The 20,130-nt window shown below is 43.7% G+C and overlaps 1 protein-coding gene across 2 annotated transcripts in view; it reads right to left on the minus strand.

Moving 5' to 3' along the window:
- Positions 1 to 20,130, minus strand: part of CUL1 (cullin 1) — a 67,870-nt gene that overhangs the window by 20,652 nt on the left and 27,088 nt on the right. For both annotated transcript variants that reach the window (XM_069958387.1, XM_069958386.1), the window contains exons 2-7: positions 17,218 to 17,521; positions 6,931 to 7,105; positions 6,616 to 6,783; positions 6,442 to 6,492; positions 4,169 to 4,259; positions 2,144 to 2,307 (exon numbers count right to left, since the gene is read on the minus strand). In XM_069958387.1, coding sequence (XP_069814488.1) covers positions 2,144 to 2,307; positions 4,169 to 4,259; positions 6,442 to 6,492; positions 6,616 to 6,783; positions 6,931 to 7,105; positions 17,218 to 17,357 — 789 coding nt within the window. In that variant the 5' untranslated portion in view covers positions 17,358 to 17,521. The remainder of the gene's footprint in view (positions 1 to 2,143; positions 2,308 to 4,168; positions 4,260 to 6,441; positions 6,493 to 6,615; positions 6,784 to 6,930; positions 7,106 to 17,217; positions 17,522 to 20,130) is intronic.

The raw sequence follows: 20,130 nt of genomic DNA on the forward strand, positions 1-20,130 counted from the left end.
ACACACATTACAAAGTGGATCTGAAGAAGCGCCGATCAGTGGGCGTGAAACAGCTGTAATCATCAGTGGAGGGTGTTTGGCGTCCTCCGCCTGCAGGAACCATGATTTTAAGCACATGCTTTGAATTAAGATACTACTTTTTGCTACGGATTGGTGAGTGCACCCAGAATTCTTTCTTTCATGTTTATGCACATTACAAAGTTATACAACTTTGTAATGTATGTTATGTCTGTGAATCACCCCCTTCCCATGTCCCACCACCCCCGCCCGTGTACCCGGAAGTATGGTGCATTATACATACTTGATCCAGGTCGTGCATGTCCGCCATCTTGTGCCAAGACATCATCTTCGGCCGGCCGAACCGCTCCGACCGTCCCTAGTGCCGGCCACCTTCTGCAGCGTCATCAGATGCTCAGCCGCGATTGGCTGAGCATAACTGTGCTCAGCCAATCGTGGCTGAGCGGCTGATGACTCAGCTGCGATTGGCTGAGCACAGTTAAGCAAAGCCAATGGCGGCTGAGCATCTAATGACGCTGCAGAAGGCGGCCAGCACTAAGGACGGTCGGAGCGGTTTGGCCGTCCGTCCGAAGATGACGTTTTGGTACAAGATGGCGGACATGCGCGACACGGATCAGGTATGTATAATGCACCACACTTCCAGGTACACATGCGGGGGTGGTGGGACACGGGAAGGGGGCGATTCACAGACATAACATACATTACAAAGTTGTATCACTTTGTAATGTGTGTTATTCTGTGAAAAATTGTTTACCGCCACACTACCCCTTTAAAAAGAAATCAGTCAGCACCTGGGCCCTACCTGAGATGCTGACAGTAAAAACTTTAAAAAAAATATTTCGGAATATTTCATTTTGCACATAAATTGCTAACTCACTAGCAACATTCCCGCAGTGTCATTTATTTCATTCCAGCTCAGCTGCAGATACATTTCATCACTGGAGCTAGGTCTCAGGACCAACAAAATGATATCCTTTCATGTGTAACAGGAATTGGTGTATCCCCTGCGGCTCACTTCTTGTGAACTTCAGAATTATAACTTCACATTTCAGATTCTTCTCCTTCCCAATCAGCTTTGCCCTCTTGCTCTATACCCCCTTATCTAAGGGACTAGAGGTGCAATGACATATTAGGCAAGTCCATACACCTGCAACTGCAGATAAACAACTCTATATGGGTCTCTGCTGGGTTCTATAAGATGCAGAGTGAATATGCATTGCATTGGAATGCAGGGACTCTATACTATGAATAGAGAACAAAATCATTTGCTGCACATAAAAAGACCATTAGTGCAATAATGAGACTCCACCACCTCGGCAAAGTCAGAGGCAGCACAGGAAATATAGGCTGCGTTAGAAAAGAGATATTAGAGAAGGAAGAGGGGATCAAGTGACACAAATGTCACAGAAAATACTTCTTTAATATGGCTTCAGTTTCAGCTGCTCTGTACTGATGAGGGGCAATAACCCTGAAACAGCTGTCTACAGATAGGTAGCCTTTCCTTTGGAGAGATTTTTGTCTTGGCACTTATTACTAGTCATGTTCTAAGATTCTTAATTGGAGTGAGGCACTAACCTGAAGGGCAAACTATCATTTCATGGTGGCGTTAGAGACCTACTTTCCAAAATTCCCAGTTGAGCATGAATGGCCTGTACATTTCCATACATCTTTATGATGTTCTAAAGGAGAATTAGTATTCCTCTGGTCCCACAACAATAGGCCTCCCAGAAACAAGCCAGCACCCTGATCTAGACTGACCAGGGACAATAACCCCAACAACAGCTGCCTGCAGATGAGTATTCTTTCTCTTCTGTGAAATATTTGGCTTGTTATATATCCCTAGTAATATTCTAAGACTCGAAGTCAGGAGTCAAACACTAAACTAAAAGGGAAGGCTACATTTTTAAGATGTGTGGGAAAGCTTTCTCCTTTCTCTTTAAAACAAAGTTGTGGCTACTGTGTATACCAACACATTTTAAGAAAGGCAAGGGGGTAAAGTAGGCAATATCTATGAAGAATTCCTAGTGGTTTGTAAAGAGGGTAATGGAAGCTGTATGCTTGAGAGAGCTCTACACCGAACAGACGTAAAAAGCAGCTATCCAAACACTGTCAGTACTGAACTCACCTTCTTCATGTATTCTGTGACTGGGTTCTGCTGTAGAAATTCTGTGCTCTCTCTTGTGTAGAACCTCTCTGTGTCAGCCAAAAACTGAGACTCAAAGGATTCTTTGTACACGGTCAACGTTGGGCCTTTGGCAAACGCATCATCTTCATTCAAACCCAGCTCAACTGCAAATATATATATAAAAAAAAAAAAAAGACAGTGTCAGTCCATGGTTCCAAGTAAGCTTTGTGCTAAGTAAACCTCTACTATTTCTGCCACAGAACAGACTAAAGCTTTCCTAAAATTTAATCAATAGTTATTAAACCAACTATCGACATCAGGAAACAAAAACAATAAAGTGATCGAATGCAGTTCACTACATGATGTCTGTGGTAGTTTAGGTCAAACTAACATTACACTTTAAGCACATAATTATTATTTTTTTGTGCTTTGAAAACAGGAAAATACACTGCAAAATGCTCCAGGCAGATTACCTCCTATTCCCCACCTGTGGCAGCCTGGCACATGGGCTGGATCGTTAAGGACCTGTGCAATGTTTAGCATGGAGAAAATGTTTCAGTGGCATTCCTAATGATGAAGAGGGTGGGGAGAAGGGACGGAGGGGTGGTGCAAAGTTAGGGCACAGATACTCCCGTTTGGCACGGGCTTCAAGTTTAAAAGTATTTTTTTAGGACAATAACTGCATCACCTGCCGAACGGACCACAGGACAGATCTTGGATTAAAAGCAGCTATCCAAAAGTACAAGTGGTTGGTTGGGGGGGGGGGGGGGGGGGGGGGGGGGCAGATTGTGGGTACAGAGTCGCTTTACGGGGGTAATGAAATTCCAAGTCACAGCGTGAATTAAAGCGATACAGTATCCACCCCACCCCACACTGCAAGTAACGTCTGTTCGATGAGAGCAAGTTCTTTCCGGTCGTGTCTTTTTAAAGAGGTTGTCCAGCGAAAATCTTTTTCTTTCAAATCATGAGAAAGTTATATAGATTTGTAATTCACTTCTAATAAAAATTCTCCAGTCTTCCCATACTTATTAGCTGCTGTATGTCATGCAGGAAATGTAATTTTCAGTCTGACACAGTGCTCTCTGTTGACATCTCTGGCCGAGACAGGAACTCTGTCTCAGTTTTCTATAAATCCCCATGGAAACTTCTCCTGCTCTGGACAGTTTCTGTCTCGGCCAGAGATGTAAGCAGAGAGCACTGTGTCAGACTTAAAATAAAACATTTCCTGCGGGACATTTAGTGGCTAATCGGTATGGGAAGACTTAAGATTTTTTTAATAGAAGTAAATTACAAATCTATATAACTTTCTGACACCAGTTGATTTGAAAGAAGAAGATTTTCGCTGGACAACCCCTTTAAAATGAGCCCGATGCCTTGGTTAGGGAAAAAAAATTCTTTTATCTGGAGTAGCAGAGTGAATGTAGTGCTGCCTAAAGCGTCTGTGCCCTCGACCTGCAATGCCTCTCCTTACTTAATCAGGAATGCCCCAGCAGGATTTCTCCTATTCATTGCTTGTCTAAACAGTGCACATGTGCAGTTTCGGATCAGACACACTGTTTAGACAAGTGACAAATAGGAGAAATCCTGCCAGTGATGTTCCTAATGAAGATGAGGGAGGGGAGGAAGAAAGAAGGGGCATCGCAGGCACATTGACTCGGCTGCTGCATATTAAAGAGGCATCGGGCACATTTAAAGAGACACGAACAGGAAGGACCTACTTTAATCAAACAGACGGTACAAACTGTTTGGGGAGTGGGTTTGTGAATACAGTATCGCTTAAGGAATGTACTACCGTATTAGAAATGTAAGAATTTGTTTTAGGGTGCCTTGAAGACCAACTGACAGAATAAGGGTTAATTCAGAGATGTCTACAACTGTTCCATTTAACTGAATGGCAGGGCTTGAAGTAGTCCATTTTCTTGCTGCCAAATTGAGTTATCTACAACAAATTCACAGTAGAACCAATTTTGGCAATAAAAATCTGCCACCAGTGCGTATCCCTTAAAGGCACACAGACATGCTTACCATAGGACTGTACAACTCCGCTTATGAGCCTGGTGTTGATCGTTTCTCCATTCCGCTCCTTTTCAATTAGTTTTAGCACTGCATTTGTCACCTACATGGCGAGACAAATTGTATCATCAGAACATGGATCTGACAGTTCATTAGAATAAAATGCTGAGATATGAAATAGAGCAGATATGTTCACACACTAATGACACTGAAATGAAGATTCACATTCACCAGCAGTGACTCAGAGCTCGGTATCCCGGTTACACTGAAGGGAATGGATAGATCTGATTACCTAATTGCTGGCTTTGCACAAGGCTTCAATGTGAAGGAATCTAAGTAGCTGAATCACAGAAGACAGTGCTACATAATTACCGGATCCACATCCTATTACCCCAACACAGCTGTAGTCAATGTGGAATGTAGAATATAAAGTATAGAAAAAGTTGTCTTTCTGATGTAGCACAGCTACAAATGTCTACAAATGTCTACAATCTGCATATTTCAGGTCTTGGCTGCTGGAAAGTGAGGAAGACTTCCTGTTCCTTCTGACAGGATAGATTACAGGATCATATTGACATGTACTAATGATATACACTACGTGACACATTGCCCTGAGCACTGGTATGGTTAGCCTCTGTATCTCAGGAATCCTGGCCATGGAGGCAGGCCTGGCATGGAGCTGCAAAACTCAATTTGAAAAGTCATCTAGAAATAGTTCTAGTATAGAATGCAAATTAATAAACACTCTTGCTGTGGTACATTTAACCCCTGCAACTAGATTACACCACCGACTCCCTAACCCTTTCCCTCTATAGAAAGGCTCTAAAGTTTTACTTTTCTTGACTTAAAGGAACCTGGAAAACCTGAAGTACCCCTTTAACGTGTACCTGTAACAAAGCATTTACCTGACACAGCATGCAATCCATTTGCAGCTGGAAGTTTAGATATCCAAAGAGACGACCATCCCGGGTCAGTAATGCACATTCTGATTCAGTTAGGGTTGCCTGCATTACCACACCGGGTAAAAGCTTTGTGACTTGGTACACTTTAAATTTTTGACTGTCAATTTTGACTTTCCTATTGATCTTTAGAGTGACAGCAACAAATCTGACAAATCCACAGTGTGGACTCACTTTAAGGGTACAAACCCACTTGGCGGGTCTGCAGCGAGTCTCCATGCTGCGTTTTTGCAGCGAGACTCGCTGCAGATCCCGGCCCTATACTTTTAATGGCAGACAAACACGCAGCAGGGATGTACATCCCTGCTGCGAGTTTGTCTGCAGCCCGCCCCATTAACCCCCTGGCCGCCGGAGCTGATACTTCACCTGATCCCGGCTCCGGCGGTTCCCGATGTCTTCAGCAAGCCGGAGCGGGGACCAGGTGAGGTATATGCTCCAGCCAGCCGCCCGCAGCCCCAGCCGCCCGATCGCCCCCCCCCCCCCCCCCCCTCACCCCCCCCCCCCCCCCCCCGCAGCCACCGATCGCACACACGCCCCCCCGCAGCCCCGGCCGCCCCCCCCGCAGCCCCGATTGCACACAGGCCCCCCCCGCAGCCCCGATCGCACACAGGCCCCCCCCGCAGCCCCGATCGCACACAGGCCCCCCCGCAGCCCCGATCGCACACAGGCCCCCCCGCAGCCCCCGATCGCACACAGGCCCCCCCGCAGCCCCGATCGCACACAGGCCCCCCCGCAGCCCCGGCCGCCCCCCCGCAGCCCCGATCGCACACACGCCCCCCCGCAGCCCCGGCCGCCCGATCGCCCTCCCGCAGCCCCGGCCGCCCGATCCCCCCCCCCCGCAGCCCCGTTGCCAATGCGGCTACATTTACCTGTCTGAGGTAGAGCTGCAAGACTAGACACAATCATGGATTATATTGCCTAGATTGCTTCAATATTAAAAAAAATATATATGAGCTATTGTTTTTTATAATAAATATTCCAATTAAAGGGGAATTCCCATCTTAAACTCAGTTTTGTGGCCCCCTCCAGCCTTTTTTTTTTTTTTTTTTTTTTTTTTTTTTTTTTAACATTCAGCGGTGGAAAGTAAACACAGCTTATGGGGATACGCTTTTTATGGAACTAACTTTAAAATTCAACTGGGACAAATTCCGTAACGTTCCCACTTTGGCTGCTTTTTAGCTTCCAGATTACCTCTGGCCACCACAAACTGGCTTGAATGGGCGGAGAAAAAACAAAAAACATATGCATCGGACAGTTCTGAAGCTTGTGGTATACAAATGACAGCTTATCCTTTAGCAAAAGCTAAGATAACCAAGCTATTATTACCTGTTTATTTAAAGGACGGAAGAGGCAATCCCTCCAGGTGACTAAGGCAAGCTAGAAATAAAAGAAAGCAAATCTATTACTACAAAGCATCAATGAACAGCCTATGCTGAATTCAGGAAAACATACGAATAGCAGCTGACTTTTCTGTAAAGAACATTTTATGGAGTCGCTTACTGAGTAAATTTCATATATTCCTTTACGTCCTTCATCACATTCACGTCGAACCCAATGCCGGTTGAGATATGCACAGATCCCATTCAAAACTTTGCTAGAAAACCGATAATCTTCCCACTGCTGCGTGTAAAACTTAAGAACACTCTCATCCATTAAATCTTCACCATCCTAAAAAGGGAATACAAGCATGTACATGTAAACACACATCCAATGGGATAACTATAACTCCATGTAAAGATTTAGATATTTTGTTTGGATGGAAACCTTTTAGGCCTAGAAATATTTCAGCATCAGATGTTATATGAAATAACTAACCTTTAGGAGGTTTGTCAAATAACTTTTCAAAAACTCTTTTAGTCTTTTGTACAGTTCAAGTCCCACAAACTGCGCCCCTCCAGGGGTCTGGCCTTTTTTGGATTTTGATGGTGGTACTCCAGCACCTCGTGCCTGGTTAGACTGGTGTACACTGGTACAGTAGTTATAAACATGACTTACAAATCTGGTTAAGGAAGAGACACTGTAAAGTACAATGAAAGATAGCCACAAACACAAAAATACAGAGGGGATACTGCAATAAATGGCCATGTTAGATGTTTTCATTGCATCAAGGGGACACAGTAAGCATGGGTATAATCATTGGTTGGCTTATGAGGTTAGGCTGCGTTTATACAGACAGATTTTTGAAACCAAAGCCAGGAACAGACTATAAACAAAGAACAGGTCATTTAAGAAAGACTAACATTTCTTCTCTTTTCAAATCTGTTCCTGGCTCTGGCTTCATAAATATGTCAGATAAATTGCAATGTGTAAAAGCAGCCTTAGGTTGGTAAGTTTACAATAAAGCAGAGTGTATATGACCAATACAGACTTATTCAGCCATATTCCAACATCGCAAAAACAATATAAAGGCCCATTTACACTGAGCAAAAATGGCGGAATTTTATGCCTAGCCCGCGCCACTTGAAATTCCACCACTTTTGCTCCGTGTGAACAGGCCCTAACCAGAGGAAATCCAATTGTTTAGGAACTGGAAGGAGTGCATGTTACAAGAGAACTTTGTGTGTCTAGGCTGAATAGATTATTGGTGTTGGTTTACTATTCTACTGCGTTTTCCTTCTTTATGTATCTGCTTATTTGGTATTATATAGTGCACATGGTTCTTTACTTAGGGACTTTTTGACCATCCACTGGGTCATACTTCCTTTTTATGAGCTTTGTTTTTTAAGAAATCATTACTAAGGACAGCTTCACACACACACACACATCATATCGTAGCGCATTTTATGCTGCAGATCCGCAGCAGATTTGATCTAAATAACTGAACACAGCCTCAAATCTGCTGCGGATGCTGTTTGTGTAAATGCACCCTATAAGTGCTTTTGGATACAGTTAGGACAACCCTTTTCGGTAAGCCCAGTTTACACATGTGAATATAATAAAAGTGGTCCCCTGTTGGGACCCCGCCTATGAACAGAGTGACAACCCACTTTTCTTTATCTGAATAATTTATTCGTAATATTAATGCTACAATGGCAATATCTAGATACCAGCAGCTTGCCACGCCATTAACAGCTAAGTCTAGGGGTCAGAGAGGTGTGACCCTGAGCAAAAAGGGGAGTCTACCTGAGACAACACTGCTAAGAAACCTACCCTCATACACTTGTATTACCATATATAAGTAAATTTTTATCTTTTACAGAAAACTATGCTCATATGACAAATCAGAAAATATATTTATATTATACGGAAAGGTGTTTCTATACACCCTATAGAAACACATACTACACAAATACACGGGTGCACAAGCTCTTTGGCTCCACTAGGAATAGAAGACATTATAGTAGATATAAACCTGCTGTGACATTACAAGCTGCATGTAACCATGTGATGTGGAAGTCAACATCAAGTCAAACAACTGCACACCCTTAATAACACACCCATCTGTGCCTAGCCCACGTGAAGCCTAGTGTAAAAGTGTACTCTTGCGTCACATCATGGTTGTTTCAGAGGAGAAGCTTGGGATTAAACATTTTATGAAAATGTTATATACATATACATTATCTTACATTAAAAGAAAGATATTTACATAAAATGTCAGCGTCTATGATTTATGTAATAAAGGTGATGACACAATAAAATGGCACATGAGTGGTGACTTGGCAACAATGACCTATATTGATACCAAGCACTGGACTTTATAAAGTACTGGTGAAACATACATGCCCACATCTCTATGAATGAATGGAGACCAGAAAGACTTGTGCATTTGCACACTGTACCTGGCAGTCTGCTGCCGGGCAACCTAAATTCCCGTTATTGGTGCTCGGTAAGTAGGCAAGGAAGCCAAGCCACTGTGTCATAAAATTTTACCGCCTCTGCACTCCTCCTAGCTGCTTAAACTCAACTGGGATTGAGTGCAGCGAACTTCATGCAAAGCTCAGCATCCAGCTGAGAGGAGGTGGAGGTAGCACACTACCTACTGGAAGCAGGGATTAAACCTTAGTATTTTGAAAATGCCAGCCAGGCAGACCACCAGGCAAGGGTCCAAATGGGAGCATACTGGGAGGGTTTTAATAGGGTGAGGAATGTTACCAGTTCCCTCAATTATATCCTACTCCATCATAGTCTATAGGGATAGAGGATATAAATGATTGACAACACTTATTTTCCTGACCACTGGTGGTCTAAACAGAGTCTATGTTACAAAAGTTTTCTGTAACGTCAGGTACACTTTAAGGAGAGAAGTGACAGTTCTTTTACGCTTTTAAATGCTCACAGAAAGTAATGAACTGGAAAAGTGCACTGAACTAGAATGGTAACTTTGTAATCACTTATGAACAAGTCTGTTATTTCCTGCAATTACACAAAGGTTACCTTACAAGACCATCTTTTATTTTTTTTTAACTACTACCAGCCCATATGGAAAGAGAACTAAAATATCTAAAACACAATCCAGCAATGTATTTGTTCAAATGTAACCGTAACTTTAAAGCGACTCTGTACCCACAATCCACTTGTACCTTTGGATAGCTGCTTTTAATCCAAGATCTGTCCTGCGGTCCGTTCGGCAGGTGATGCAGTTATTGTCCTAAAAAACAACTTTTAAACTTGCAGACCCGTGCCCAATGGGCGCGGCCTAGATTGTGTATGCATTAGGCTGACACACCCTCTCTGTCCCTCCTCACCACCCTCCTCATCATTAGGAATGCTCCAGGCAGATTGTCTCCTACCTGTGTGAATACTGGACATGGCTGGATCATTACGGCACCTGTGCAATGTTCAGCATGGAGAAAATGCTCCAGTGGCATTCCCAATGATGAAGAGGGTGGGGAGGAGGGACGGAGGGGTGGTGTAAAGTTAGGGCACAAATATTCTAAGCCACGGCCGTTGGGCACGGGGCTGCAAGTTTAAGTGTTGTTTTTTTAGGACAATAACTGCATCACCTTCCGAACGGACCCCAGGACAGATCTTGGATTAAAAGCAGCTATCTGAAGGTACAAGTGGTTTGGGGTGGGGGGGGGGGGGGGGGGGTCAGATTGTGGGTACAAAGTCGCTTTAAGGGTAAATTCACACGGGCGTCTCGCATAAGAAATCCGCAGCTAAACCGCAATACACATAATAATAATAAGAATAATATGTGTATTGCGGATTAGCTGCGGATTTCTTGTGCGAGACGCCCGTGTGAATTTACCATAAAGACTTTTGCTGGAATCAAAACATTACATTAGACTCTGCAATAGGTTTTATTAGGCAAACAAGTTTCTTTCCGTACTTAAAAAGCTGTTTTACAGACCCCCCCCCCCTGTCCACACACATACTTATGACCACCTGTGTATTTTCAGCCAAAGTCATTTACATTACAGAGGAGCAAAGTGAAGTCAGGTTTGCAGTGTCTATTATAACCAATGGACGGGGAAGGGGCCGAGGGGGATGATTGAGCAGGAAGAGGAGACAAACAGCCCTGCAGTTTGGAGACTGTCTGGGCACATAAAATGCTGGATTCACAGGTCAGACTGCTCAGTGTTGGTGTAGAAACTTGGTGAGGTAAGATTGCAGGATGTAGTGCTGCGCTGGATCCTATAAACGGGTTGTTTCTCTCCTCTCCCCACTTACTCATCCCCCTCGACCCCTCCCCCTCCACTGACCATAATAGACACATTAAGCAAACCTGCTTCTCTAAGTTTTGGGGGGAGGGGGCGGCTGGAAAACAGCTTTTTAAAAAACAAACCCTTTGCCTTATAAAATATATTACAGAGTTTCTTAAAATCAATACAACTATTGATTTCTGAAAAGTTGTTGCTAAATAACAGTTACACCTTAAACTTAAAAGGATTCTGACAAATCAACATGTTTACCTGATGTGTCTTAACCAGCAGATCATACAGTATTCCTCAAAAAATAAGACAGCATATAGGGCCTTCTGAGTGGATCTTATTCCCCCCCCCCCCAGGAAAACCAATCCCTTTCTTGTACTCCACAGAGTAGCTTTTTCTTTCTGAACTCATGTTGTCTGGGGGTAAAAATGTGCCATTACCGATACAGTATACAAGATGGAGATGAGTAAATCTGCAAACTCAGGAGGCATGACCCGAAAGCAGGTGAGCGGATTTTGCCCTGCCATAGGCAGGAGGTAGCGGGCCACTTGTCCTGGATAATTCGGAGCTACAGTATGTCTATTCTCACAGTCTCACATGACATAACCTAGTGATAGAGGAGTTGAATTGACTGTAAGCAGTGCTTAATTCTGGAGTATAGCTTTTATTTTAAGTCAAAAACCCTGCAAAATTAGCTAGGCGTATTTTCTAGATCGGGCTTATTTTCAAAAAAACAAGGTAGATGAGCAGCCTGCGATTCCTTATTTTTAGAAGTAGTTGAAGAGCAGTCCCTACCCATGCACAAAGTACCAATTTAGCATTTGATTATTCTCTTGTCATAGAACCTGAGCATGCACAGGAGAGGCGATATTATGCAAGTACTGTACAATGCTCCCTAATATTATAGGGTCAGTTCCTTACATAGAGATGGGCTACTCTAGTACTTTGCAAACTTAGTAAGGCAGGGTTACGGAGCATAGTATACCACCTCCTGTAATGCTACAGGCAGGGTGGGATAAAGAGGAGATAGAATGAGTAGCATGTGGGAAAGCTTCATGGGAAATCTATTCTGCACTAGAAACCCAAAGATCACATGTTCCGGCACTGTAAACTCTTCTGACAAGACTGTATCGGAATTGTGGTGCAGATGAGGACGGAAAGTATTACAAAAGGTAGGGAAAGGTCAATGAGTGTATTAAACCAGCATTAAAAATATACTGGAAACCTTATTTGGGAGGCGGGGGGGGGTTAAATATTTTGGTACAACCCTTCCAAAGGAGGCTCTACTACAGAGGACAGTCATCACGGACAGTCATCACTTACCTGCAGAATAGAGGAAGAGTGTTTGAAGTTGGTAATCTGTATGAATCAGTCACATTAATTGGGATTGGATGTCCCATATTCCTTTGGCTGAAGGAACTTGACTGACTATTTATCAGGCGAGTTTTAGAACATTTTAGAATATTAGCACAGTGCACATAACATGCCTGACTGCTCCATATAGCTGAGGGAATATGGGACCACTGTTCTCATGATTGGTGGAGGTCCCTGCGCTTAAGCTTCCAAAATCACATGCAGATAGGTGATGGTCATTGGTAAGAAAAACTTCTCAAGGGGAGGTTTACGCATACAGTATTGCAACGGATTTGATCTGCAGGTCTGCAGCAGACTTGATCTAAATAATGGAACATCGCATCAAATCTGCACCATAAAATCTGCTGCGGATCCTGTGCGTGTGAACGCATCCTAAAGATTTTTAACCCTTTCAGGACCAAGGCAAATTTTATGAATATGACCTGTGTCACTTTATTCATCAATAACTTGGGAATGCTTTTACCAATCCTTCTGATTCCAAGATTGTTTTTTTGTTACATATTCTACTTGTTAGTGGTAAATTTGAGTTGATAGCTTTAGAATTTTTTTGTGAATAACTGCAAAATGGTGGTAAAAATGTTGGTAAAAATGTAAACAAAAGCGCATTCTCTACATTTGAAAGTCTCTGCCAATAAGGAAAATAGTAATACTACATTCATTATTTATTAATTCATATCTATAACATGTCTACTGTATTTTAAAAGCATTTGGTGAACATGCTTTTACTTATTTGGGATGTTAGAGGCCGTAAATGTTTAGTACAGGGCTCCAGATGGCGACCAAAATGGTCGCCAATGCGACTGACATTTTGCAAATGGCGCCCAGATTTATTAATCTGGGCGCCATTTGCGACTGGCCCCGGCGGCGGCGCGCTGTCTCTTTAAGTCCGGGCCCCCGGCTGATGCGCGGCTGCCGGGGGTGTCCCATCCTATCCCCGGCAGCGCGGCGCATCAGTGAGCTGCCTGGGGCCCTGACTTCCGGCACAGGAAGCGCACGTCAGAGACGCTTCCTGTGTCAGAAGTCACAGCCCTGGCGTACAGGGAGCTCACTGACGCGCCGCGCTGCCGGGGATAGGACGGGACACCCCCGGCAGCCGCACATCAGCCGGGGACAGCGCCTGAAGAAGAAGAGGATCGCCAGGGGAGCGGGTTGTCAGGTGAGTTTGTGTGTTTGTTTTTTTTTAAATACTGCTTAGCATAGAGGAAAGGGGGGGGGCGAAGAGGGGCCATCTTCAAAGGGGGGAGAGGGGGCCATCTATAAGGGGAGGGGGTATCTATAAGGGGGGGAGAGGAGGGGGCATCTATAATGGGGGGGGGAGAGGGGGCATCTATAATGGGGGTAGAGGGGGTCATCTATAAAAGGAGGGGGTCATCTATAAGTGTAGGGCAAACTGGCTGCAGACACTGGGAGATAGATATATGCACAATTATTATTATCAGGGCTCCTCAGGTGTCTGTATTGTAGGGGGTCACTTGCATTAGTCACTAGGTGAGAGATATATCTATTTATATACACATCTTGTGGGGGGTCACTATGGCTGCAGTCATAAGAGAATGTATAAGAGTATGTATAGACTGTTGCAAGCTTTTAAAGGGAACCTGTCACCCCCGGTGACGGGGTGACAGGCTCCCAACCCCCTATACTCACCTCATCGCGCCGGGTCCCGCTTCTGAAGATGGTCGGGTGACGGAGATCTCAGCCGCTGCAGCACGGCGCGCACACTGAGAGATGAGTCCAACGCTCATAGAGAATGACGGAGCGCTGGACTCTCCCGTCATTCTCTATGAGCGTTGGACTCATCTCTCAGCGCACGTCGGGCTGCAGCGGCTGAGATCTCCGTGACCCGACCATCTTCAGAAGCGGGACGCGGCGCGATGAGGTGAGTATAGGGGGTTCTAACGGGGGGTTGGGAGCCTGTCACCCCGGCACGGGGGTCGACAGGTTCCCTTTAAGTTCAAGTTCAGAAGAGTAAGCCTCATTAAAAGGCTAGCCAAGTGAAGCTGAAGTACTGAGTCAGACTGTATATGGTTGTCAAGTTGCAAGTTTCCATGCTGAACGTTTTCAAACTAAGAAAACAAAGGATCTAAAGGAGGATGCTGCCGTGGCCTCTGCACACAGTAAGTCCCATTTAACATGGTTTAAAATGTTGGCGACCAAATATTCTATTTGGCGCCTAAATTTTTCAGGTTAGGAGCCAATGGCTCCCAGGTAAATTTTTTAGTCTGGAGCCCTGTAGTAGCAATTTTCAAAATGTTCGTGAAAATTTCAAACTCAGAAATTCTTTAGGCACCAGTTCCGTTTTGGAGTATATTTTAGAGGCCTGTATACTAAAACCCCCCAAAATTCAACGTATTTTGAAATCTTCACTCTTTCAAGTATTTAAATTTACATTCAGTTATTTAACCCTTTCTGCATTTCACAGGAATAACTGCAAAGTAAGAGTGAAAAGTTAAAATTTGCATTTTCTTTCCAGAGATTCCAATGTAAGGCCCCGTTCCCACTGAGGAAAGGTAGCGGAATTCCGCGACGGAATTGTCCGCCGCGGAATGCCGTTAGCCTCCCGCTCATAATGGGAGTCTATGGGAGGCGCGCGCTCCTGCCCTGTCCGCGCTGAAGAATGAACATGTTCATTCTTCAGCGCGGACAGGGCAGGAGCGCGCGCCTCCCATAGACTCCCATTATGAGCGGGAGGCTAACGGCATTCCGCGGCGGATAATTCCGTCGCGGAATTCCGCTACCTTTCCTCAGTGGGAACGAGCCCTAATCCTATGTGTTTTTTACAAAACCAATTACCGTTACTGATCCACCAAAGCCAGCAATTGCCGATGCTGGATCCCCTTTGGGGGTCCAGTGGCAGTTACACTGAACTGTCAGCTATCAGCTGAAAGTTTAGTTGCAGCTTCCGGTCACTGTTTGTCTAAACAGTGAGCATCTGAAGCAGGTCAGTAAATTTACTGACTTTTGCTTAAAAGGGTTAAACCTGCGCCACAAGTCAAATTACAGTCAAAACACTTCAACAGAAAAGAAATTGGATTTGGTAAAATCTCCCCCCCCCCTTGCCATGTACTGTATACAACTGTGAAATGCCCCGTGTAACCTTCAGATTAAAACCAATGCAATGTGAATAAAGTGTGTTGCCTGACTAAGCCCTTTTTTATTTTCTATAGTATATATAATATACGACAAGCTGGAAATTTACTGGCTGATATAAGCATTAACATATATCTCTGCAGAAGACCTGGACCGCCGGCCTTTGCAAGTGACAGCACAGGTAAGCGTCTCCCGACAGCACAGCTCAACCACTTTCAAAACAGTTTACATTGAATTATAAACCTGTATATTCTCTATATACTATCAATCGCTGCTACTGAGGCCTAGAAATAAGTAGTTTTAGTGAATTACCTAATTCTATAAATTGTTGGGGCACAGATGCTATTGCTTGAGGGCCTATACATTTTTTTACTTATTTAAATGCTGCATGCAACTTGCTCATTCTCTACTAATTAACCCTTTAAGGACAGAGCAAATTTCGATTTTTGCGTTTTCGGTTTTTCCTCCTTGTGCATAAAAGGCCATAGCACTTGCATTTTTCCACTTAGAGACCCACATGAGCCCTTATTTTTTGCGTCACTAATTGTACTTTGCAATGACAGGCTGAATTTTTGCATAAAAGTACACTGCGAAACCAGAAAAAAATTCAAAGTGTGGTGAAATTGAAAAAAAAAACGCATTTTGTTTATTTGGGGGAAATGTGTTTTTATGCCATTCGCCCTGGGGTAAAACTGACTTGTTATATATGTTCCTCAAGTCGTTACGATTAAAACGATATGTAACATGTATAACATATTGTATCGGATGGCCTGTAAAAAATTTAAACCATTGTCAACAAATATACAACACTTAAAACCGCTCCATTCCCAGGCTTATAGCGCTTTTATCCTTTGGTCTATGGGGCTGTGTCAGGTGTCATTTTTTGCGCCATGACATGTTCTTTCTATCGGTACCTTGAGTGCGCATATACGACTTTTTGATCGCTTTTTATTACAATTTTTCAGGATTTGATGCGACCAAAAATGCGCAATTTTGCACTTTGGGATTTTTTTGCGCTGACGCCATTTACCGTGGGAGATCAGGAATGTGATTAATTAATAGTTCGGGCGATTACGCACGCGGCAATAGCAAACATGTTTATTTATTTATTTACTTTTATTTATAACCTGGGAAAAGGGGGGTGATTCAGACTTTTATTAGGGGAGGGGGATTTTTACTAATAATGACATTTTTTTTTTTTACTTTAACACTTATACTAGAAGCCCCCCTGGGGGACTTCTAGTATAAGTGCTTTGATCTCTCATTGAGATCTCTGCAGCATAGATATGCTGCAGAGATCCATGAGATAGGCACTCGTTTACTTCCGGCTGCTGCAGCCGGAAGTAAACGAGTGCCGAGCCGGGGACGGCGCCATCTTGGAGCGGTCCCCGGCCGGCTTCATTTACGGAGATCGCTCCTCCGGGACAACATCCCGGAGGAGCGATCTCCCCACTAGACACCAGGGATGACGCTGCGTCCGGTAATTGGATGCAGCTGTTAACTTTGACAGCTGCAGCCGATTACTGTATTAGCGGGCACGGCGATCGGACCGTGCCCGCTAATACCTACGGTCCCGGGCTACACGCAGCACCGGCGCGGTTCAGAGAGGGGCCGCCGCGCGGCCCCGCTCTGAACTCCCTTACCGGCATCAGGGCGTAAATTTACGCCCGATGTCGTTAAGGGGTTAAGTGCAAAAATAAAAAAAAATGTAAAAATATACAAGTGTAAAAATATTCTGAACAGCAATGTCCATCTTACCCAAAGGACCAACTAAACAGTCAGGTGACCGCTCAGATTATAACTGTCTCACATCTATTTTTATTGCATGTGAATGCTGCTTTACATTGTACCACCTCATGGCATGCAGTATGTAATGATGCAGTAAGGTATTCAAGGTTACTGTAGCATATTTTAAGAGAAATTATACTCAGCCTGTATGTGCCATAAGTTATAAGCCTTGATGGAGCAGGAACATTTGGCATTTTGCTGATCTCATCTGATCTAGAACCTTTTCAGGTTAAACAGCCAGATGCGTTAAGGATACGTGTAGAGTTCCATGTATCTAGATTTTGCCATACTCTGTCGAGTGTAAACTTGTTGGATGCCGGCCCGCAGGTCATCCCAGATCTGGTCCAAGCCAATCTGTTTAAGTCCATGAGGATTCTGACTTCTGTTGGATGACATCTTCTCCTTTTCAGTCTTTTACTGTGTCGTGCCCTGTTTAAAGTTTGTCAGTGCAAAAAACTTCCTAAAGTGAACAAATTATTCCTCCATAAGATGGCAAAAGATGGCACATTCCAAACTCTTAGAGGATTCTTTGGGGTAACCAATGGTGTCTGTCAGAAAACCTGAAAAGTGACACAATGAGGAAAGATTAGAGCTTTCAAGTGACAGCAATGTTTGTCAAAAATGTTGCTGTTATTGGTGTCCTCTAACATTATACAAAACTAGCTTTTGCACTTACATTTAAGGGGCACAACACCTATCAGACCATGGGCAGCTTTACCTACACAAAACCCCCAAGCATTGCCATGTTAACAAAAGATTTTTGATTACTGGTACAGATTTCCAATATTTTTTTGTCTTGACACGCAACCTATTGGTCCAAAACTCTCCAAGTGGGGCTAAGGATCCAATAACTTTTCCCACTGCAAGTGAACCATGCATTATAACTTAGATTGTTTCCTCTTTTCAAATCCAACTTTTTTTTTATCTGTTATGTTACTGTCTTATTGCTGGGTGGTACCCTTCCACTTGTGAATAAGGAGTGTGCTGACACAGCCTGAGGGTAAGTAAAGCCACACATCACATTTTTTTTAATATGATTGCATTGCCATTATTTTCCTAAAAAATAAGAAAAATGGCAATGCAGAAATATTTGTGTACCATACCATAGTGTAGCATAGGAGCCCATTATAAGTCCGACTTTTAAAAAAAATTCAGAACGGAGAATGGACATGCTGCAGCGTGTCTTCTCCCCACCCTATCTCCCGATCGGTACAGGTCTGAACACTCAGACCAGACTGATCGAAACTTTCACATGTCAAAAGTTTTTTTTAAGTTTTTTTTTTTTTTTTTTTATAACAGGTACACTTTAAACATGTCAGGAGAACCAACTCTCTAATAAACCACTCCAGGTTTTCCTTTTGTTGACGCCAATATAATGCTTAGGGTCCTTTTAGACACACAGGGCCACAAATGAGCGCTGACTAACAGCTCGTTTACTGTGCCTATACATGGCAGGAGAAAATTGAGTAGATAGGCTGCATAAATGATCCTTATATTGTTCATGCAGCCCTGGAAACTAAAAGCACAGGTGTATATATCCTGCTGTCTGTTTCCAAATGACAAGCAGCAGTCTATACATACCAGCCACACTGCTTGTAACCCAGTATCTGGTTCTCCAGTCCTTAAAGAAATTGTACCATCAGGTACACTCTCTTTAAAATCACACATGAAACTAACGGCGCTGGTGCCGTGGTCCTTTTTTTGAACCACAGCCCGATTCCAGCGTACGGTGCCGTTCAATTCATGGTTACCGGGCCGGGGGTGAAGCACTGGAGGCGGCCGGCTCGCCCCTAGTGTGAGGAAACCCCCGCCCTCCCATGACGTGGCTCCAATGATCTTAGTTAATTTTACCCAATTAGAATAGGTTTCATCACTCAACCAGTTACTTACCCATTTGCATATGTTTTCCCCTAGTCCCAGCATCCTCATTTAATAGATAAATAAACATTAAATACCGTAGCGTGCATAATTGTCTAAAATCTAAAAATAGTCATCGCGAACGGCGTAAACGAAAAGAAGGAAAATAGCGAGAGGATTACCGTTTTTTTTGTTATATATATATATATATATATAAAAACGTATTAAAAAGTGATCAAAACGTCTGATCTTCACAAATATGGTATTAATAAAAACTAGAGATCATGGTGCAAAAAATGACACCCCATACAGCCCCATAGATGAAAAACCACAACAGTTAAAAGCATCACAATAGGGCCACCTTATTAATAATTAATTGCAAAAAAAAAAAAAAAAGGATTCAATAGGAAAAAAATATGTAACATTAGAGAATCTGTGTAAACCTGCATATGGCTGTGTTCGGGCTGACCTATAGAATAATCGTATAATGTCGCTTTTACCGTATAGTGCATTACCTCAACCCCCTACACTATTAAACCTCGATTTTTGACCAACATTTTTAGTTCTGCTGCACTGCAAGTTTTTCAGTGAGATCCGCTACGAGTTAAGGTCCTGGCAGACCCCTGGGACTACATACTTCGTTCAGACCGCTGCGAGAATGTAATGCAGCTGCCCCCTTAACCCCTTTGGCTTCCGCGCTGTCTGTATATAGATTACCTCTCTCCTTGCTGCACGGGGTCCCGGCTTCCTGCTCTCCCGTCCAGCCAAAGTGTTGCCCAGCTGCAGCCATTGATTGGCTGGGCGGGAGAGCAGGATGCCGGGACCCCGTGCAGCAAGGAGAGAGGTAATGTATATACAGACAGCGCAGGAGCCAAAGGGGTTAAGGGGGCAGCTGCATTACATACTCGCAGCGGTCTTTCAGATCACTGCGAGTATGAAGTCCCAGGGGCCTGCTAGGACCTTAGCTCGTAGCGGATCTCGCTGCAAAACTCGCAGCGAGATTTCCACTGCGAGTCAATACGTGTGAACAGACCCTAAGTCTTATTAGTATAGGTGAAGAAGATTGTGGGATTCTTTTTACGCTCTGTAGTAATACTTTCTGTTGCAATTTGTGCATCCTTTATTTGTTTTTTTTACACAACTTATTCTTCTGCCTGTAATTGCTTAATGCTTCCCCACTACCTTCTTGTTTCAGAAGACTGAAGACTTGGTTTTTTTTATCATTTATTGTAGATGTATAACAGATGGAATTGGTGGGGAATTGGTTTGATACCAGGATTCCCTCATAGTTTTGATGCTTCTGCGCAATAGC

The sequence above is a fragment of the Dendropsophus ebraccatus genome, chromosome 2 (assembly GCF_027789765.1).
Source record: "Dendropsophus ebraccatus isolate aDenEbr1 chromosome 2, aDenEbr1.pat, whole genome shotgun sequence".
NCBI classification, from domain to species: domain Eukaryota; kingdom Metazoa; phylum Chordata; class Amphibia; order Anura; family Hylidae; genus Dendropsophus; species Dendropsophus ebraccatus.